Below are 24,163 nucleotides of genomic sequence, written 5' to 3'. Positions count from 1 at the left end.
ACGTAAATAGACTAGCTCCTAGACTATGATATATCTTTTTACATTTTTATGATTGAATGTAGTGAACTGAGCCAGTCTACTATCCTATGTCCAATAGTCTAGTACAACCCGAACATTCGCAAACATAACTTTAGGTTTGTTATCAATCAATGTCAAGAACTGATCACAGCTAAAAGATAGAGATCACTAGTTTACTGCCACATATTTATGCAACTCATTGAGACCATCTGGTGGCTGGGATTTACAACTGCAAGGGTCAGTTGAGTTGAAATTTGTATTAGAAAAGAATTTCATTTCTCTGTGCTTGGTTGGAAAATCTGAAAGATACACATATCTTATGGCATGTCATAAAGTGGACATAAGGAATTAAGCTTTAACTGAACAATAAATGAGTAGAAAACATGTTTTTTCCCAAGAAATGGTAGCGGAAAAAAGTTAACTTTTGTGATATATGTGTTAAAACCTTGAACGTAAAAAGACAGAATATATACGCATATATAATACAGTGGTTTCGCCTCTTGGTGCATTAATGAATGCCCAGGTTCAGGGGCTGAATAATTGCATATTAAAGTGGTATATTTGAAGGATAGTGAAAAACGTCAAGTACACTCATTAAATCTGCAATCTTGCTCTATGAATAGTGTCATTACGCTTTGGACAAAATTCTCTCATTTCTTCCAATCCTGTATTCTGTTCGTTACAATGTCTATCGCTTTTCTGAATCTAATGCATGTGTCGTATTCATTGGATTAATTTTGAGCTTTGAAAATCTGTTACATGAATGCACATTTTATTTACGTCAAAACTGGTATTTCTGCCAAAGACAGAAAAGTCTTAAAGTTAGAAATACATTTAAGCTTATAATTCTTGTAAGTTTCTTATGTGTGCAAATTTTGCATGTTGCATACTATATAGTTCAGTTAACTTCAGTTATCTACTACTTTATAAATCAAGAAAAATATACTTGTTTAAAATAAAAATTAATTGATTTGTGAAAAATATCATGTTAAATAGAGACATATGCATTTATTCAATTAATCGCCAGTGTAGAGAGAGTACTGGTGTGACTGAATATACAGTAGACTAGCCACTAGACTGATAATAAATATGTTTCTACATTTTCCCTTTTTTTGACGAATTCAATTTCATAGAGACAAAAACCAGTCTATTTTAGAGATTTTCGCAGCGGAATGATGTTGAAATTATCAGAAAATTTCTGATAAAATTTCAACTCAGCCGACACCTGCAGTTGTAAATCCCAGCTACCAGATGGTATCAGTGAATTGCATAAACATGTGGCAGTAAACCACTGATCTCTATTAGGCAGTGGTCAGTTCTTAACATTGATTGATAACAAACCTAAAATAAGGTTTGTGTATTTTCGGATTATACTAGACTATGATATTAGACATAGGATATAGACTGACACTCCCGTATGTAAGGATCTGTGACGTCACCGATAAGGTCTATCTAAGAATAGCACGGGACTCGATGCGGACAAACAATCAGTGCATTCACTGTGCAATAGCATAACGAGGGCTGAGCGCGAAACTATTGTATCTTGTTCTTTATCTATATACAGTTATAATAGTTTCGCGCGCTCAGCCCACGATTAAGTAAACCATAGATTTTGCATTTATTTCGTTATGTTCAAGTTCTAGCCTGCATATCGCAAATAAATGTTTTTTTCTTCACTTTTTATTTCAGTTAAATTGCCTGAAACTTTTTTATTTTATATCCATAGTAGAAATAACATACCGATTTTTCATCAGTATGTATGCCGTATGAATGAATGATGTTATTATACTAGTATTGTTCTGTTCATTTTGTTACATCCAGTTTTTAAAAAAATATTGAGAAAAAATATAATCAGTCGGAAAAATTTGTTAAAACCAAATTGAAAGCGTTAAAAAAAATGTAGAACTGAGAAAAAAAAATCAAATTGTTCTTCTTAGTTACCGTCAAATAGAAATCTATGTCAACATTATATTTTTTGTAATTTTTATAAAGTGTTTATAAATGTAATACTTGTGAATGTAAAAAAGATTTTATGACCGCATAACTTAAATTTATTAAAATTTCGAAATGTGATGAACAACATATGTGTCATATATTAAAGTAAACAGTCATACACATTATTATTTTCCGCCACATATTCAGTTCTTCGTTGAAACAATTAACAACTCTGTGATATACATATGTTGTTTTTTGTAACAAATGACCCCTTAGTGTGACATATGTAGATATTTGATTTTGGTAGTAATATTAAGATGTTATCTGATAAAACATGTTGCTAATCTAAAGCAAATCCATTTTTATTTCTACCAAATTATGCATAAATATGTATTTTCACTATAAGGAAATGTTTGACGGACACCGACCATAGCTGACATCTCAACCACCTCATTGGGTATCATATCAAGTTTGCGTCTTGTGTTGTGTGAATCAGTAGTTTAAAATGAAATACATTTAGTTATGATTTGAATTGTGCTGATAATGTTCTTTGAACGTTATTAATCAAAATGATTTAGCATTAAATGTTTTAACCACAAGTGCTCTTCGGCGTGTCGAATTCGCAAAATATTGTAATGCAAAATTTTAGTATTATTATTGCAGAATATGGGGTAATGTGCATGCAACATACTTTTTAACAGTACCTTGTTTTAAAACAATATGTCTGTATATTTTGTACATTTCCTACATTCGTTCCAATATATTTCTTTAATTAGTTATTGTTTCATCTTTTTTTATTTATTCTGTTAACAGGTGCGACAATTTTATACAGGTGGCATGTTCCTTTTTTTAATTCCTTCCGAAGTTTACTTAGATTGTAAATAATTCGTAATATATAGAAAACGCTCGCACATTGCATTATGGTATGCCTGTTGTGTGTTCTATTTATAGAACACGGGAGTGTGCTGTTCACTACATTTAATCATAAAAATGTAAAAAGATATATATCATAGTCTAGGAGCTAGTCTAACTATACAGTAATATTATTTGAATGCGCTGGTTATCTTATTTTATTTGACCACTTTATTGTCGAGCCCGCTTGCGGTGAGCTCGATATAGTCGCTACTTTCGGTGTATGTGCGTGCGTGCGTGCGTCCGTCCATCCGATTTTGTCCGGACCATAACTTTGACATGCATGGACCAATCTTGTTTATGTTTAGCATGAATGCTTACCTCAATGAGAAGGCGTGTCATTCGCAAACCCCATGTTCCTATCTCAAAGGTCAAGGTCACAGTTGCAGGTCAAAGGTCATATGAAGTTTGTCCGGAGCATTTCTTCTTCATGCATGATGGGATTTTGATGTAACTTGGCATGAATGTTCACCATTATGAGACGGAGTGTCCTGCGCAAGAAACAGGTCCCTAGGTCCAAGGTCAAGGTCACACTTGACAGCTGGCGGGCTCGACATTCTGCCCGTGGGCATACTTGGTTGCTATTTTGTTAATAATAGTTATTATAATTTCATTCATGGAAGGCTTGTTCATCATACCTGTTGGCAAACAATTTACCAAATACTTCAGTTTAACGTCAAAAATGCGTAATACTCTAAACACAAGTAAGTATTTAATATATGGCATAAATATAAAGCATGGGGAAGTTACATTATATTACCGCCTTACCACATGCCAAATACCACATGCCAAATGCGAAGTATTAAATGTCAAATGCTAAATCTTAAACATTGAGTAATAGTTGTCAAATGCGATGGCAAAACAATGCTATGGAAGGAGAATTTTACTGATTAAAATAATCTTTTAAATAAAATAAACATATAATTGTAAATACATATATTTGCAAAAGGGCACATCAAGATTTCAAAACTAGCAAAATTGTTTATTACAGATTTATGATCAGCAGCGTATAACACTTGACCACTAGCATGGTGTACCAAATTATCCGTGGGTAATCTAATAGCCATATGTGCCATTTATATCTCCAAGAGCATTTCGGATTGTACTAGACTGATAATTTTAACATCATTCCTCTGTGAAAATCTCTAAAATAGACTGGCTTTTGTCTATGAAATTGAATTCGGCAAAAGAAAGTGGAAAATGTAGAAATATATTTATTATCAGTCTGGAAGCTAGTCTAATAAGTAAACTGTCTGCTTGTAAGTTACTGAAATCGACTATTTACTGCCAATTTGGGTTCGATTCTGATGTCTGCATGGCCGTTATTCACTGCGTCATAAATTCAAAATAGGTGGTTTCTTGTGGGAGATGAGAGTCTAGCACACGTTTCTTAACAAGTAAACTATATACGCCAGTAGCGAGTAGATAACAGTATCTTCATGGTCTAGTAGGGACCCCTGCTGTGTTAAGGCCTAAAAAATATTTGTTTCCGGTAACATGCTAAAAAAATTAGGGTAGGTAGGTCGGATTTCATTTTTTATTAAGTGAGACTTCGGGAATTATTTATGTGTCAAAAATAAATACAGATAATTAATTAAAAGGGGACAATTCCTTTAGATTTTGATTTCTAACATCACTGAACACGTTTAAAGCATAAAAAGGATAGTTTTGCAACTTAAAAAAAAATCTCCACGGCCATAAAAACATTGAGGGTCGGGACAAAAATTGAGCGGAGCGCGGGATATCTAATTACGCCTAATTGCCCCCCTAATCAGCTACTGTTACATAATTCCTGATAAGCAGCAGATAAGATGAGGGTAATAAAATAATGAATATTGAATGTACTTAATAATAGGCATGTACAAACATCAGTCTGATCACCTCGGCCTTTATGCTACGCGTATTTACCGGAGAATACGGAAATGCCCGATGTTGTACGATTGGTACGAACATAATATTTTGGTAACAATTACGACAACTGCTGTACGACAATACGGATTGCTTTACGGTATACAGACTGCTTAACGCTAGCTTCACTGGCGACAAAATAAACAAAGTTGCTAAGGAAAGATTTAGCGGTTTAAATTGAAATGTGTGATTGTAATCACTTCTCCATGCTTGTCTAAAATAAATTTGACTATCACTGAAATCATCTTGACTGTCATTTACTTAAATTACATTAGTTTTAATCAGAATGGCGGACGAAGAAGGAAAGAAATCTGCCAGCCCAAAACCAACTTCCCCCACTGGAGAACAAGAGGAGAAACCACCAAGTCCAACACAGCAGGCAGGTGAAGGTGATGCACAAACGGAAGCAAGAAGTCCAGTGCAAACTACAGAAGAAGATGGTAAACCTTTAAGCCCTACAGAAGATAAAAAAGCAGATGATGCTGGACGTAAGTCAAGGAGTCCGGAGCCTGGACAAGAAGAGCAAGTAGAGCAGCCTTCAGAGGCTGGCCCTGATGATGCTGGTAGGCAGTCAAAAAGTCCTGTACAAAAAGAGCCATCTGTTGAGGAGGAAAAAAATGAAAATGCTGATGGAGAAGAAGAACAAGCAGAAAAAATGGAAGCTGAAACAACTGAACAAGGTAAACATCTTCCATTCTTATGTTGTTTTATTAGAGCAATTAAAAATTTTCTTTACCAGTAACAATAATTAATCAAACATTCTGCTTTGTTTATTCCAGTGCTTTGTGTTATTTATGCCTTTTGTCTTCATAAGCTTAATTCATGGCCCAGTCATCAGACGTTCTGTAAAGTAACCAAGTTTGATAGCTTTATCTTGGTTGAATTTAATTCAAATTAAATAGCTGCTTAAATATATAAATCTACATCTATGTCAGTACAACCAACAATTGATTTCAGATTATGACTGGTCGGCACTGTCAGAGAAACAGTTGTTGGAGAAATTTAATGTTACAGTATTAAAAGTAAAAGATAAAAAGACAGTATGCTACATTCAAAATAGGTTAGAATGGACGAATTACATAGTGACCACCGCCAGCCTCTCTGTAAAGATACTAAATTGTTGAACTGCTATCGATAATCGATAGTTGACCTTACTTATATTTTGATTTTTAGTGGATATTTTCCTTATTTTGAAACTGTAATACATTTAAAGCTTTGTAAAGGTGTTTGTTTGGTCAAAAGAAAGCATGTGATCCAAGTTTATTTGTTAATAAAGTCCAGATCTAATGTCGCCGATAATTGTTAACAATAATTTCCTTGTTTCTGGACAAAAAGTATTTGCCTGACTTTTTCTTAGTTAGAATTTTTGCTTTAGAACTTAACCAGAAGTTTGAGAAAAAAATGGTTTTGAATATTTTTATGCACACTCTGACATTATAAAAACTGAAATCAAAGTTAAAAAGTGTGATACTGGCATAGTTAAGAATTAATTTCTAGGCTTATATGAAAGTATTGGCATTATATGATATAAAAATGAAAGTAGATTTATATTCTTAAATGTTTCGTTTCAGTTTCGATTAATTTCCCTAAAACATTTTGTTAATCAATATCAAATATGAAAGGAGAACCTTTCCATTTTCAGCTACAGAACAAGCTCCAGAAACTGAGGCAGCCGGTGGAGACGACGAGGCACCTGAAACGTCAAAAGAAGAACCTGAACAACAGCAGCAAGAACCAAATGAAGAAGTGAAAGAACCAGAGGCTGAAACAACTGAACAGCCTGTGGAACAAGAAGCAACTCAAGGTTACAGTAACTTTAATACTTTATTTTGTTAAATCTACACAGGAAGTAACATGTGGATACTTTGTGGAGGTCGTATTGCTTATCATTCTGTGTTTCATTTAAAAAAATCAAAGATAAGAGGTAGATTTGCTGGTGGCACACTGAGCTCAGCAAAAACAAATAGAGCTATACATTGTAAAACACACCAACCACAAGTAGAATCTATTGTTGAAAGATATACAGATGGGTTCTTTCAATTACCCAGTAACAAGTAACGCAAAAAACTTATGCTGCAAGAACTGGTAGCATAGATCTGTAACAACAAACAATTGAAATGTTCTGACCAACATTTATTTGTATGTTCTCTAATGATTACACATCACTGAAGTCAAGTATTGAGTGTTGGTTACTAATTGTTTAAACCTTAGACAGATTGATTCTGCCTTTGTGACCAGTGCAGATTGAATTATCATAATTATGAGTCAAACAACTCTGCTTTGGTTATAGAAGAAGCTCAAGCCAGACCTTCCTCTGCTGCCAGTCAGAAGAGCAAGCCTGAATCTCCAAAACCTACTCCTGAGGAGCCCCAGGTGGCAGAGATACCAGAGGCCCCACAAATACCGTCACCAGAGAGACCAGAATCAGGACTGGAAGGCACAATGTCAAATACAGCTTTGGTAATTTTCGTTTAATTTCTTTTTTTAAAAACCATGAAAACTTTGCAGTTTCATCATTTTGTTGATGTTAAGCTTGTTGTGACGACTGTCACAAAAGATTACTGCACCCATGGCATCAGTTTTGTGTGTAGACACCTTGTTAACAATCAACAAGCTTATATTTTAACTATTACTCATCATAACGAAATGAAAGTTCACATATGCCTTTGCGATGATAATACAAAGTGAATGTGTAAGCTCTATTATTTTTGCTGTCATTTTTATGAAATTATACTTATTTTTGTACTAAGCTGTGTTTTTTTCTCAACTTAATTCTATTAGTAGTTGTCAGTGAATTAAAATCTTGGTAACTACATACCACAATGGAATGAAACTTCACACAATGAATGACACAAGCTCCATAACTCTTTCTATAATTTTCTATAATTTTGATCAAATTATGCCCCTTTTGTACATAGCAGTCTGTGTTTTAAGGTTTAGGAGTATATCATCAAAACACAGAAATATTTGATAAACGAACGACATCTTTACAAATATTTTACCTGACCATTACATGTTCTGCTGTACTGTCGCGTACAACGGATGCTTAAAATATTCTGAAAAAGTTGTCCCCCTTTGAAAATGAATGTCATTTGTAAAGATATAAAAATTAACAATTGCTGAAAACTGTGTTCCACCTAGTTATGTGAAATTTCAACACACACAAGCTATTGCAAATGCATCAAAACAAACATCTGTAACAGTTCTTTGAAAATGGTGAGTTTTTAAAGGCGTTTGACTGTCAAAAAGTGGGGCCCCGTTATGCAGTCCTTTTCCGGAATTCAATGTTTATATCAGTATACTGACACTTGTTTCGTAGAGTAATATACATGTTTTACATGCTGTTCAATTTTCATGTGAAACAACTCTTTCTTTCTATGGTTTGGTGCTGTTTGAATTTTTTTTCTCAAAATGTACGGCTAAGCGTTAACAGATGTTTACAAATTTCAGTAACTATATGCCAATTACTGTAAATGAATGAGACTTCACACATCCCATTGATAAAGAATTCTTTTCCTATATCTGTATGTCCATCTGTCTGCTTGTCCTTGTACTTAGTACCTTCCCTTCCACCCAAAGCAGCATCTGCCCACACACCCTCTGTCCCATCACGCATATACCCCCTCCATCCACATAAAATTACCCTTTTCTATTGCTTAACTCTGACATCTTTTTTTTATTTTCATTTTACTTACTCTGTTTTTCAGTGTTGCTTTTTACTTAACCTCCACCCCTTGACCAACCATTACACCCTCTAAAATATGCCTTCCTCATTCACATACATACATGCTTATGCATAAATGCAAAATTTCAGAATAAGCTTTTTATCTTTGGTGATGTGCTTTATTTTACTGGCAACTCTTGCGAGTTTTTACTGCTAATACCCTAGCCCTGAGTGAAGAATCAGCTCTGTATAGTTATAATTCAATTCAGATCCTACAGAAAGTAAATGCTTCTAAAAAAAATGTATTATTTTCGAGTCAAAACCACCGTACACTAAATAACTCCAGACTGATGATATTATATAATAGTAATCACATCAACATTTTCCTCTTTTTGCAGAATATTATTTGGTCGTTTGGACTGAATCGCAATGTTCCTGTGTTGAACTTGACAGACAATACAAGAAAAGTGATAATGTACTCCTGTGCCCATGTTGGAATCTTATACGACTTCAACAGTAACAGACAGCATATTCTTCAAGGACATGTAAGTTCATAGTGTAGTCAATATAAAATATCCCTTTTGACTTACAGATATACTTTTTTTTATCATTGTCAGTATTTTTTCTTTTTTTATTATTCAAATGTACTAATGTATTTATATCATCTATGACACTGCGTCCCTTATACTGCCATCTGTTTCCCGCAATTTTAACATAACGTATGTTGACGTTATTAAAACTGTTGTTAAATCATAATTAAGCTGCACCATGAGAAAACCAACATAGTGGGTTTGCGACCAGCATGGATCCAGACCAGCCTGCACATCCATGCAGTCTGGTCAGGATCCATGCTGGTCACTTTCAAAGTCTATTGCAATTAGAGAAACTATTAGCGAACAGCATGGATGCTGACCAGACTGCGATGATGCGCAGGCTGGTCTGGATCCATGCTGGTCGCAAAGCCACTATGTTGGTTTTCTCATGACTTGGCTCAATAATTATTCCCTGAAGAAGGCATGTAGCCAAAACGTTGGAATATTAGGAAATTGTAAATTGACTCAGTGTTTGGTTTTTATCCACTATGTTATAGTTCAAAGGAAAAGAATGATTTTGTTGGAGAAGTACAGGGTAACATTGTTTAATGGCACCTCTGAAGAACTCGTACCTGTCTAAAGAGGCACATATTTTCTTTTTAGTTAGTTATTAACTTAACTTCTAAAGCTGTGTACCACAAACACTTTCTGGTTACATATATTACATGTAAAATGCTGATAAAAGTTGAAGCCATTTGCAAATTTGGGAAGATTGATATCCAATGTTTTGTGCATTACAGTCTAATCCTATCAGTTGTACATGTGTCAGTGAAGACAAGCGGTGGTTGGTGACAGGAGACAGGGGAAAAGACAGTATGGTTATAGTTTGGGACACATATACAGGGTATATACTTCAACAGATACTGTGAAATCAGTTAACTTCATGGCTATGAAATTTCAAGTTTTTAGGGAAATAAAGTTTCTTGATTTGTTGCGAACAACAGCTTTTACCATGAAATTTCATAGGGACATGAATTTCTAAAGATAAAATATTTAAAATGGGAATTTAGTTTTTTTTTATTTAATTTTTAGCTGATGTTTAATAATGTTTTCACAGTATTTATAGTATCTGTAATAAGTAACTGTGAAACTGCTTTTAAAACGAGCCATTTATGTTTACAGTTTTTAGCTCAACTACTCAAAGAATAGTCTAGCTATTCTACTCACCCTGGCGTCAGCTTCGGCATCAGCGTCACATCTTGGTTAAAGTTTTGCATGCAAGTACATACAGCTATCATTTAAAGGCATACAGCTTTAAAACTTATTTTTTCTTTTTCTAGATCAATTACCAACCTCACTGGCTCAAATCCATAACTCTGACATGTATTTTGAGCAAATTATGCCCCCTTTTGGACTTAGAAAATCCTGGTTGAAGTTTTACATGCAAGTTACTATCTCCAAAACTAATGCAGATATTGAATTGAAACTTCACATGAGTCTTCGGGGTTATGAAAGTAGTTGATAGCATCAAGTCCCATAACTCTGACCTATATATTAGCCAAATTATGCCCCCTTTTGGACTTAAAATATCCTGGTTAAAGTTTTGCGTGCAAGTACATACAGCTATTACTTATTAAAGGCATATAGATTTGAAACTTATTTTTTTGTTTTCTAGATCAATTACCAACTTCACTGGATCAAGTCCCATAACTCTGACATGTATTTTGGGCAAATTATGTCCCCTTTTGGACTTAGAAAATTCTGGTTAAAGTTTTGTGTGCAAGTTACTGTTTGCAGAACAAATGCAGACATTAAGTTGAAACTTCACATGTGCCTTCAGGGTTCTAAAACTAGTTGAAAGCATCAAGTCTCATAACTCTGACATGCATTTTGGTCAAATTATGTCCCCTTTTGAACTTAAAACTCTTCAGATATTTTAACATTTTGGGTAATATTTTCCTGCTTCTGAGACAATATTTCTAATAGTCGAGTATTGGCTGTTTTACGGACAGCTCTTGTTGATGATATCTTCTGGACTAATATCCACTGTGGTCATGATTTTGGATGATTCTCCCACGGTACTAACTGTGGCCATGGTTCTGAATGATTCATCTTCAGGTACTCACTGTGGCCATGGTTTTGAATGATACATCTTTAGGTACTCACTATGGCCATGGTTTGAATGGTACTTTAATGGTACATGTGCTGGTAACTGTTTAGAACACTTGGGATAGTTTTTCTGTTTAGTGCCTTAACCTGATTAGTGTACACCCTTATTATGATAAATGAGATTTATATTGGATGCTGTCATTGGAATTTTTCATCATGCTTAGATATCAAAAGAGATTTTATCATTCCAAATTTCTTACAGGGTTCCAATCCAAACAATATTTGACACAACAGGAAGTGATGAAGGTGGGGTTGTTGCAGTAGGAATGACTCCGGATGCTAGGTATCTAGCCACTTTAAGTGCAGCAAAATCACAGGTACAATTTCTTTAGCTGGTTCATTTTTTTTTTTACCTTAAAGAATTTGCCTTAATTCTTACATATATTCCCAAAATGAAGTCTTAGCTATAGGTGTCACTTCTTCAACAGAGTTTTCTTTCACCTAAAATGCAGCAAGGTTTGTGATTACCTTAGTTGCATATACATTACTAATAAGACCATAATTATGCTTTAAAGACCTGTGTCTATAGACCATAAATGCATTTCCTCCTAAAACTATTTCTTTGGTTACACCTGTGCATCTTAAACAAAATACATAAAGAAAAAAAAAAGATATGGATTTATTTGCTTGGGTTGCCAAGACCACTGATGGGTGTAAATGTAGATATAACATCTGTCAGATGACTTTCTGGTGTAATTCTCAGAGAAATAGGCATTTGATTTCAGAAGATATGTATATGATCACTGTTTTTGATTTTTGCATAGTCTTTATTATAATATATGCTCCCATAATCTGTTATATTTATATAGGTATTGTCAATCTGGGAGTGGACGGTGGATGGAGAGACACCCTTGTGCTCTGCTCAGCTTAAACCCTCGTATGGCGTACAGAACTTCATACTCTTCAATCCAGAAGATATACACTATCTAGTGACCAACAGTGACTCTCAAGTGATCTTTTTTAATTGGGTAAAACTGCCATCTCTGTTTTAAGAATTTTCACGAAATTCACCATCTGTTTTATTAATGCTTAAATATATTTATATATATTATATATATTTTGTGACTCCTAAATCGGTGGTCAATAGTTTATGTACTGTGACCTTTTTATATTCAACACATGGTTACTGTGCTAATATATCAATTATTCATAAAAAATCTGATGTGTAATAAAACATTCAATGGCTTGCCAGTCATAGTCAAAATGGCTGACCCTCATTTCTTCAGTTCACTGGCAATAGTTTTGACTTTTGACCAGGAACACATTCAGAAAGATATAATATAATTTAAACCTGAGAAGAATGATGTACATGTATCTTGTATTTTGTATTTCAAACTGAAATTTATTAAAGCCAGCATTACACAAAAGGTTACACAAAGTATCTTTGAAAACCGTGAAAACCGTGTATCAAGGTTAAAATATTTTGTCAGGTTTTGATATTATGTGTACAGTTTGATTTTATAGTTAAAATGAATAAAAAATAACACATGTGTTAAAGAAGTTACTAATTGAGATTGGGATGAGTAATGTTAGGTATAGAAGTCACAGACCATTATGTAAAGTATATATTTTATCTTGTTACAGAGCAATGGTCACATGGAATATTTTGCACCTCCACTGACAGACCAAGATTTCAACAAACAGGTTGGTCGCTACAGCCAGTCAATATTCCAGAGGAACAGTTCTCGAGCTCTCACTGCCACTTCCATCGGAAATCTTGTTGTATGGGATAACAATAAACCTGTTACTAAAGGTATGAAGTATATCGCTATTGAAATACTTTTGACTTGCCAGAAGGTAAACATATGTATACATAATACCTATTTTTTTACAAGAATCGTCGGCCTGAATGTGTCTGTTTATTTGATATTGTGTCTTGTAATCTTAATACTTGATACTGTTTCAAACTTAAAGAAATGGTTTACAAGAGTTTTTGCAAGTGTATATGGGTAAATTCTGTTAATATTTCATTGTTTTCAAGTTTTACACTTGAGATGCTAACTTGAAAATAGTAATAACATCTTCTGCACATCTGCATTTCAAATAAAACTAGAATTCTCAACCACTGTATTGAAATAAAAAGTATTTAGTTTACCTTTGAAGTTGACTATAGACTGGAATGTTTGTATAAAAAACAAGTTGGCACTGGCCCTTTAAATGAAAAAGACAAATATTGTCGTACAAGTTCATGTACTGCATTTAAACAAATACTAACTAATTGTAGTATATTATAAGTTTTATATCTCGCCAGTTTACTTTAGGGAATATTACAATGTATATTTTATTTAAATGGGAAAAAATTAATTAAATTCTTCACTAAAATTCCTTAAAATATCCCATACACTGTTAAATTTCTAATCTTTCAATTTGGCCAATACCATTAACTGTTAAAAGGGGTGCTTACCAAAATGATTCTAACTGTATGGTGAACTGCAGGATGTGCAGACTAATCTTGGTCTGCACTGGTCGCAAAGACAGAATCACTTGCCACCAGCAGGCTAAAGGTTAAGGCGATATTCCAAATAATTGTCTTAGAAAGATCCGAAAGTTGTAATTCCAAGAAATTGTTTAGGTCATTCAAGTACTTGCCTTTGAAAGTATAGTAAATCTAGAAATTATTTCCCTATAGAGCAAATAGAGGAGATTTACAAACATGAAGGTATAATGAGTGTACAAGAATTTTTTCTTTTTGTAAATGTTTACTAACATTTTTAGGGTAGTGAATAGAAACATTGTGAAATGCTTTGAATATAGAATATATGAAGTAGCTAGGATAAACTGGTACAAGTTTGTCTAATGTATGCAGGTATAATGTTTCCTTTAGCAGTAAATACAGCTGTGTGATAAGTTCTGCTACTTTGTTGAAATGTTTATGTTTTCTGTATGTTATTTAATACAATGTCCAGATTGTCTAGAAGTGTAAAATGTCCTTTCTGTAGTTTTGCAATGAGTTGATTGTATTTGTATCATGTGACACTGACAAGCTTTGTTATTATATTAAAATTACCTTGAAATCATTTAATTTCATTGCCATGAAATTTCATTGTTTCAGTCAATACAGCTTTTTCACTGGGTCATGAAATTATGGATTTTAAATTCTACAGATAAATTAAATGGGAAATATGATTTCAGGATTTGGAAAAAAACCCACAAAATCCTGGATTAATCCCCTGTTCAATAATAGTTATTTCATAGTCAATGATAAATGAACAGAAAAATGGCAAAATCTATCAAAGAGCTATAAAAATAAATAGATTGGCAACTTGACAGGCATATAGAGCAAATCTCGCCAACCTCCCGTGACAAAAAAACGAGATCTCGTTTACCGAAAGTGGCGCTTTCTCCACGCGCCATTTTGTATGCGAAAGCAATTATTCATCGGTAAAATAATTATCACCGTATGACCAAGCTTCTTTCGATGGCAAAAGAAAACGTGTACTTCGTGTCTTAAGACCATTTCACATTAAACTAATTTTGTTTTAGAAGTTAACATGTATTTTAAATGTAGTTTTAAAGGTACAAATTGTAACTCCATGCCCGCCGATGTTTGTTTTTAGTAAGATAACGCCGAATCACGCTCTGACACGAGCTCACGCGAGATTACAGCCAGTTGCCATTCTGTGTATTTTATACTTCTTTGAATCTATCAAGAAATATTTGTAGACTTATATATAGTTTATGCATACACTTTGATATACATATAGTTAACAGAAAATCTTATGTGACTGCCTTGAAATAATCTTTTGCAGTTGTTACATCTTTATTTTTATTTATTTAATATCCTGATTGCAGTTGTGAGTTCTGAACCATCAGCCAACAAGAAAGCTCTCAAAATCATTAGATTACAGGACAGAGGTATCAATGTGATAACAACCACAGATAGGTAGGTCACACATCTCATTTAATATATTACACACCACACACATAAACAATAAGGCAAAAATATCAAAGGAGTTTATTAAAGAACTTATATTTGTGAAAAAGATAGCATTTTTTTTCACTGTTAGTGATATATTTTCTCTCACTGTCAGAAGTTATTTATCTATAAAAAACAATTTTGACAGGTGCATTTTTAAATCTGTCAAAAATTTTACCTGTAGGCTAAAATGTGTCACTTTTGTACTTAATGTTAGCCCTGTACAATACCAGAAGATTATATCTGTATGTACTTTATGACCTCCTTAAACTTTAGAAGACAGCCTGAAGGCTATGATCTTATCTTTACTAGATCAGAAAAAAAAACAACAACAAAAACATGTCAAGACTTGATGTTGCAGCTCTTGTTTGGCATTTATAATGTTACGATTATCTGATTGGTTGATTCAGGGTCTTTCAAAAATATTTTGAGTGACCCTGATTGAGTGGTCAAAAGATGTTACCTGTCTGTTATTATCTTGACAAATTATGTGATCTCATTAATGATAAAATTACACCAATTAATTCTTACCTTTTGTATGAAATATTTTGTTGGTGTTTTTTGTAAATGTTCTTTGTCCATACATTCCTGACCTAATGAAAAAAGATCAGGTAGTGTTGGGTGAATTTCTAGAAATAATACGTCTTTTTTGGGGGGAAAATGAAAATGTCAAAATGACTGGTAAGCAGTATCTCTTTGTATATATAAACCCTTTCTGAAGAATTGTTGGCATTAAATACCTTAGGCCTAAACACTTATTAGCATTCATCTTCCACACCAGTTTGTCAGTAGTAGAATTACTTGTCTGCTTTTTCTCAGCTGAATGGTTAAAAAAGGTATTAAACAGTTAATTTGATAATTTCAGGTATATTGTGGTTGGAGATGTAGCAGGCCATGTTAAATTCTTTGATCAGAGCTTAAAGTTGGTTCATTGGTAAGTTTTCTCGCAGGCCTTATTGTGTCAAAATAAAGAGAATTAGTGAATTTCAAATAAAACTATTTGAAATTTTTCAAATATGAGAACTTTGGTTCTCACTCTTTTGATGATGTCAGGATTACAAAAGTTTTACACATAAGCAGGTTTTTCAAACTTCATATGTGTCTTTGACATCATTAGATGACCTCACTAGACAAGGTACATAACTCTAGCTTTTATTTTGTTAAAATGATGACCCTTCTAATTTTAAACATTTGGTTTATCAAAATCTGTTTAGCTGAATGCCTGCAACCTTCATGTCTTTAGTGTCATGCTATTACATCAGAAGTTACAGTGAAAGTATTGTATGTAAGTAGGTTTCTCAGAAACTATTGGACTGAATGCATTGAGGCTCATGCAAGGTTTTGGCATCGTAAGATGATTTTACAGAGCAGGTTGCATAACTGTGGCTTACATTTTAAATTCTGTCAAAATTATGCTCCTTTTTCACTTAAGAACTCCGGTGAGAGGTTTGCATGTAAGCAGGTTTCTCAGGAACTGACACTTCATAAGTCTTTGTCATCAGGAAGTACTGCCTTTAAACCCAACTGTGCAAGTGAACAAACAATCCACCTTGATGATTTACTATGCCATCCTAATCATGTTTCTTGTTATTTCTAACATTATGTTATATATATTTATATACTGACAGGTACCAAGATTTGAATCTAGGACCCATCGCATCTGTCTCTTTTGCATTTAATCCAGAATTCTTTGGCTTGTAAGTATTTTCTTGTGAAACTCACTTCAGCAGTTAGTTGTCGGTTTATGTCCATGTTTTGGTAACATCTTGTCTGTTCTCATTTGCTGGGATATACTATTCTAAATGTCATTAAAATGTTCCATAAATTTCTGATTTGGAAACCTTGACAACAAAGGTATTTTACGAATGTACTAAATGCAAATAAGGATTTTTATTTCAAGTTGATAGGAATATCTAATGTACACTGAGTAGCAAATAATACAATTTTGCAATACATGTCATAACAAAATTTTGTATTTTGTAAATATTGTGAATCAAGATTAATTGATTTTCCCTAGAAGTGTAAAAGTTTAGTTGTGTATATCATTCCTGTCATCTTGTTACTATGAAGTGATTTTAATGTTTGTTTCCAGGGCAAGAGAAGGCACCAATTACCCTCCTGACGCTACAATACAAGCCAAGCAATTTGTAATACGTGACTTTGTTGTTGGTAGCAGCATTGCTATCTTTGGAAATGTGACAGCTGATGGAACCAAGGTCAAGGTTATCCATAGAGAACATGATGCTGCAATACATGCCCTTGCAGCTCATCCCACACAGTGAGTCCCTAAACCCTAACCTATGCTTAATTTCAGAGTCCTTATTAAGTGGAATATCAAGTGAGTAATTATAATGAACATTCAAAAGACCATCTCCGCATCAGAATTGTGTACTGGCCATTAGTAATTTTAACACGTGTTGCTACTGTTCCACCATGGTTTTGGTTCATGTTTGTTACCAGTTGTAAGAACTTCAGGCCGCAGTCCAACATTTATATGACTGTTTGATCTTTCAGTCTTTCTATTTACTTCACCAAATACTTGACATGTATGGCATGTCTAGCTCTTATTGAGAATACTTCGAACATAATTAAGCTGTGACTAGATGTAGATGGCTTTATGTATTTAACTGAAATGCATCAGGAAAATGATGCCAAGTCAGACAGGAAGAAAACATTGGGCATGAAGATCAGTGTATGTTTAAATCTTGATAAGACGTAAAGTCTTCCTTAATGATATCTTTATGATTTCAGGCCAATTGTTGTCATAGGAAGCTATTCTGGTTTGCTCAAAGCCTGGAATTATGAAAAGAAGTAAGTTTTTATTTTAAAATCTTCATCTTCAGAATTTTTTTTTCTGATTAATGTAGTAAGAATAGTTGTTGTTAATCCTAAATTTCTCCTTTCATTTTCTTTTAATGCCCTTCTTTGAAAAAAAGGGAGTATATTGTTTTGCTCATGTCTGCTGATATGTCTGTTGCTCATATGATCAATCTGTTGGAGGGCCATTTGATGCAGTAACCGCAGAACGATTTGGCCTACAGTCATCAGACTTCATAGGTTGGTTGCTTGTGTGCAGTAGACAATCCCTAATATTTCAAAGGTCAAGGTTCAGTGGACTCTGAGGCTGAAAACAGGTTTTGCTCAATGAAGTATCCTTAGACCTACAGTTGTCAAACTTCATTATAGCCTGTGGTTGTTACATGACCCCAGTTCATGTCAGTAGGTTAAAGTACAAGGTATACTGCCTCGGTGGCCTAGTTAGTGGTAGAGTGTCCGCTTCAAGTGCGGGAAGTCGTGGGTTCGATCCCTGGCTGTGTCATACCAAAGACGTAAAAAATTGTACTAGCAGCTTCCTCGCTTGGCGCTCAACATTAAGGGGATAGTGCTAGGACTGGTCAGCCCGGTGTCAGTATAATGTGACTAGGTGGGGTATCATGCCATGTGTCTATGACGTGATATTCCAGTGAGGCAGCAATATAAAGTTGGGCATTGTGCTCACTGCTACAAGTAGACACCGTCGTTAATATGACTGAAAAATTGTTGAAAAAGACGTTAAACCCGAACACACACACACACATAAAGTACAAGGTCAGAGTGACCTAGAAACTGAAAACAGTAACAAAAGATTGTTTATAAGTGTGCAGTCATTAGACTGATTGCCTGACCTAAATTGGCTGAGGGATCGGAAGGTCAAAGTCTAGCTCAAAGTGACCGCAAGACTGAAACTGTTACTGTTCAGTAACTAAAGAACACATAAGCTAACTGCCTCCAAACTTAGGTGGATAACTACCAACAATTAACAGATGACCCCTGTAATTTATGGGCTAAGCTGATAGAAGTTCAAGGCTATATAGAATACTAGTCTTAAACTGCTAATCTATAACTTAAAAAGGTTTAGTTCTATGGCTGCCAAACTTTGTTTGATGTTAGGTCAGTAGATAACCCCAATTGATTTGGAGGTCAGTAGGTGAAAAAGGAAGGTCTGAGTGGCATTGAAACTGAAACTGATCAAAACACAAATCTTTCATAGGATGATTGCCTGTTGTATGTGTGTGACTGCTGTTCTTTTTGGAATATCTGAAAGGTCAAGGTTACAGTGACCTCAAGTCAGGAAACAGTTTCTTATCGTAACCAAAAGTAACACACCTGGTGTCCTTTAACAGGCCATCATGGGGGTATATGATTGTATTTACATACAGCTCTGGTTCTTAAAAAGTTTCAATACAGTAAAAATAACATGCTTCTATTAACTTTGATTATCAGAGAACAAACTTATTTTTGTTAGGTTGATCAGTAATTTAGACGCTATGTAGAATCAGCTGATTAATACAAAGTCATGTAAATGGAAAGTTCTAATGTTTACTATAGTGAGTTGACATAGTGGAATATAAACCAAGTAATACAAATGTATGTTTTGTAGACAAGTAATGGTGTCGCGGGCCTTCCAGAGAGGAAATCTCATCAGGTGTTGCAGTTTCTCTCCCAACGGAGCATATCTTGGTATGTAGAAGTTTGTTTTCTCTTATATAGAGGATATTACACGAGTGTCTTTTCATACTGAATTTATCAAATGAGTTGATTAAAATAATAAAATGCTAGGCTTTGCTGAGCATTTTAACGAGTTTAATAAATTTAATGTGGAAAAATCACAGATGTAATATTATTTTTATCTCATGTTAGCTTTTTCTGCCAAAAAGTAAAAAACCTACTTTCTTTAACTACTATAAACAAGTCAGTTTGACCAATGTCTCCGATACTTTAAACGACGTCGACGTCAAAGCTTTATTACACTAGTGTATTATCAAGTTTATGTAATGGCTTTATTTCACTCCCGCGACATCAAATATGTGGTAAACATAGATATTTCTAAACAAGTAAAGTAGAGTCTACTATGATTGTTACTGCACTTTCATAGATTGTGTTTGTAAATTACTTATTTAAGAAAGAAAATTTCATTGTCTTCAAAATTACAGATGCTTTTAAATAGGGTCAAAAGTTTATATTGAAGAGTGACAGTATTCAGTTTTGATGTGCATATTGTTACATTACAGCTGTGGGTTTTGTGAATGGTTCAGTTCGGATCTTGGATTCTATCACTCTGCAGGATGAAGTTCAGGAGCCATTTAGATATGCCAGGGATGCCATCACACACATAGAGTTCTCCCACGACTCAAAATATCTCGCTACAGCTGTAAGTCCACCCATTATTTTTACATGTTGAGTTCATCTATACTCCATCTATATATAGCTTAGTCTAGGTGTCTTATGATTCAGTTAAAAACATACATGGTATTGTATACACCACTTTTTTCATTCTAACAGTCTGGTTTTGCATGATTTGTTACAATATTGTAATATTCCATCCTAGATATGTAGTCAGTCTTTCTGATTAAATAAAAGCCATTCAAAGCAGCTTGTATTTCTTCACATTAAACATGCTGCTCTTACTGGTTTCTCAGGAATATTAAAATCCCTTTATGTGTGAAGGAGAAAAAAGACTGCTCATATTTATATTACCAATACCTGTTGTATACCTTAAAGGAAGTTTTACTCCTGCCAGTCAGTCATCTTTTTATTAAAGGTGGATAATCAGATTTTGGCCATGTAACGGATTTGTTCGAAACTTTAGCAGCTGATCATTTACACCCATTTATGTTCACTTAACACTTAATACAAATTAGATTTTCACTGGAGGTATTTTTAAAATTTCATTTTCCTATCCTGGTTGCCCAACCAAGATAGAGTTATTTTATCATAAGTATAAATTTGATAAACATACTTTGCCTAAGGAAATGTATAAATATTAGACATATTGTAATATATTTGTAAAATATTTGCGTTAAAAATTATGTATTTAGATGGAATTCATTAGAAACGCAAGTTTGAAAAATTATTATTACCTCCCTTTGCCTATCTTGGTTGCGCAACCAAGATAGATTGGAAATAAATGAATTCAGAAGCTACACACAGCTTTTAAACTTGCATTTTGGTTCAGATTGTTCAATAGTTGATATGTCTATCAAATGCAAATGTAAAACTAGACATTGTATCGAAATAAAAAGAAACATCCAGCTTTTTATATACTTTTATATTAAAGGGGAGTAATTACAAAATTTTATAAAAATAATAAAATATACATTTCAAATAGGAATCTAACTCTATGTAATCGGTCTTTTTGTTCCTTAAATAATTCTCTACCAGAATATACAAAAAGTAAAAAATGTCATTAAATGTTGTTTAAATGTGATTGACCACTTTTAAAAATATGCTAAATGCAAAAAAGTGCATGCTTTTAGTTTATTAGAAACTTGCAAAGACATAACGTGAACATGTGTGTATTTTCAGGATGCTGAGTATACAGTGTCGGTATATGTGCACTGTCGTGGGATAGATGTAGAACCGTATCAATATCTTGGTAGATACAGGGCTCACTACAAACCTATTAAAGATTTAATGTTTGGTATACAACTTGATGCTGATGTGCCCAGATTGTTGTCGCTAGGTGCTGACAGATTTCTTGTGAGTACAAAAATCTTTGGGGTTGTTTTGCTGTTATAATTCTTCATTTGTTGAAAAGATGCTTTAGTCAGAATGATGAGTATTTTTCATGGAATAATATAAATCATTGTCACTTTAACCCTTACCTGCTATAATGAACTTGTCCATCTTTCAATTTGGACAATACCATTAACTGTTAAAAAGGGTGCATACTAAAATGATACTACCTGAATGGCAAACAGTGTAGACCATGATCAGACTGCACGGATGTGCAGACTGATCATGGTCTGCACTGGTCGCAAATGCAGAAACAATGGTGTCCAGCATGATAAGGGTTAATAGACTTGTTCTCTGTTTGCATTATGATATATTTTTCAAAATTTCTAAATAATTTTCTTTTGAAGTATTACTGGAATTTTTATTTTATGCACTTCTTTCATTTTTGACAGAAATTTTCAGTTTCACCTTATTAGACTCTGTGTCAAGACTAACTGAACTAAAGAAGTATACAAAATTATGTGAGACTCAGTTTATGATATATTTTAACTCAAAGGAATAAGATTATATTAAGTGTTTACAACAAATTTAAGTTCTGCGAAAAAAGTTTGTTATGAAAATACTAACTTCATATATGTATTTGACTGTAGAATGTAGAAAATAAATGTATGATTATGCAGGTGGAGTATGATTTAGAAAACAGTACGAAGGATGATTTACGTTTGGCAAGTACAGATCGTATAGAGCAAAGTGCTGTACCACAATGTATGACCTGGTATCCACCAATCACAAAGGAACATTTCATTGTTACAGCAAGTGATCAGGTATGGGAACTTCCTAGGAACTTCTAGATAAGGAGTGTTAGTCATTGTTATTAGCTTGACTATACGAAGTATAAGGAGAGCTATCCTACTCGACCCGGCGTCGGCGTCTTTCCGCATCCCCACCTTGGTTAAAGTTTTTTTACACTTTCTCTTTTTTCAACTTATCTCTGTAATTACTTGATGGATTTGATTCAAACTTGAAATACTTATTCCTCATCATCATCAACATCATCTGACATAAGGGCCATAACTCTGGCACCAATATTTCATGAATTATCCCCCCTTTTCACTTAGATTTTCAGGTTAAAGTTTTGATGCACTTTCACTCTATCTCTGTTATTACTGAATGGATTTGATTCAGACTTAAAATATTTGTTCAACATCACCACCCACATCATATGACACAAGGTGCATAACTCTGGCACCATTTTTTCATGAATTATTCCCCCTTTTTACTTAGAATTTCAGGTTAAAGTTTTGGTGCACTTTCACTCTACCTCTGTTATTACTGAATGGATTTGATTCAAACTTAAAATAGTTGTTCAGCATCATCACCCACATCATATGACACAAGATGCATAACTCTGGCACAATTTTTCATGAATTATTCCCCTTTTTACTTAGAATTTCAGGTTAAAGTTTTATGCACTTTCACTCTATCTCTGTTATTACTGAATGGATCTGATTCAAACTTAAACAATTGTTTAACATCATTACCCTTATCATATGACACAAGGTGTATAACTCTGGGACCAATTTTTCATGAATTATTTCCCCTTTTTACTTAGAATTTTAGGTTAAAGTTTTGATACATTTTCACTCTGTCTCTGTTATTACTGAATGGATTTGATTCAAACTTAAAATAGTTGTTCAACATCATCACCAACATATGACGCAAGGTGCATAACTCTGGCACCAATTTTTCATTAATTATTCCCCCTTTTTACTTAGAATTTTAGGTTAAAGTTTTGATGCACTTTCACTCTGTCTCTGGTATTACTGAATGGATTTGATTCAAACTTAAAATAGTTGTTCAACATCATCACCCGCACCATATTACACAAGGTGCATAACTCTGGCACCAATATTTAATGAATTATGCCCCTTTTTGCTTAGGATATACTTAAATAGTGTTTTGATATATTTTATCTTTACCTCTCATTACTTTAAGTTGATATTTTTGACATAGACTCAGGCTATTGTGTAATATCTTCATCCACAATTGAGTCATTAAACACTCCAGTGACAGCTCTAGTTTCCTCAGATGTGCCCAGTTTCACTATCCATCATCGAAATAGTCGAGCGCACTGTCTCCTGTGACAGCTCTTGTTTTTTGATTGTAGTGCCTTTTTTACTTGTACATAATTTCATTTGGTTAGATCATGTTTTCTCAATATATACAGACAGATGTGTTCTAAAAGTAACCCAATGGGACATTTGGGAAACATTTTCGGGGCCATTTTCATCATCTTTTTAGTCTTTACTTTAAAGTTTTTTTGAAGACTTGAATGTGGCTACAAAATATTTTTTTCGCTCTGCCTTTGTACATTGTCACAGATAAAAGAAACTTTTTTTAGTTTGCTGCTACAAATCTCACAAAATTAAGCTGCATAGATATATTAAATAAAAATACAGCAAAAACGAAAAAAAAAATTTTGGCATCCTTTAGCTTAGGTCAAAGTAAGACAAAACATTGATAATAAGATTTTGTTTTGGGCCCCTTAAAAAAAACCTGAAAAATTTTAAAATTTTTAGATACATTCAAATGTTTTACAGGAAAATCTTTGGG

The 24,163-nt window shown here is 33.8% G+C and overlaps 1 protein-coding gene across 1 annotated transcript; it reads left to right on the top strand.

Moving 5' to 3' along the window:
• Nucleotides 1–4,871: 4,871 nt before the first annotated feature.
• Nucleotides 4,872–22,401, top strand: LOC123533708 (cilia- and flagella-associated protein 251-like). The gene is made up of 18 exons (XM_053520634.1): nt 4,872–5,453; nt 6,416–6,577; nt 7,064–7,233; nt 8,836–8,982; nt 9,771–9,874; nt 11,342–11,456; nt 11,949–12,107; nt 12,724–12,892; nt 13,769–13,798; nt 14,932–15,022; nt 15,921–15,989; nt 16,684–16,752; nt 17,148–17,333; nt 17,807–17,866; nt 19,476–19,555; nt 20,107–20,246; nt 21,401–21,574; nt 22,231–22,401. Exons 1-18 carry the CDS (start codon nt 5,060–5,062, stop codon nt 22,399–22,401), a joined length of 2,490 nt encoding a protein of 829 aa, XP_053376609.1. The 5' UTR covers nt 4,872–5,059.
• Nucleotides 22,402–24,163: the final 1,762 nt, after the last annotated feature.

This window comes from Mercenaria mercenaria, chromosome 12 (genome assembly GCF_021730395.1).
Source record: "Mercenaria mercenaria strain notata chromosome 12, MADL_Memer_1, whole genome shotgun sequence".
NCBI lineage: Eukaryota > Metazoa > Mollusca > Bivalvia > Venerida > Veneridae > Mercenaria > Mercenaria mercenaria.
This window is presented reverse-complemented; position numbering and strand designations above follow the sequence as displayed.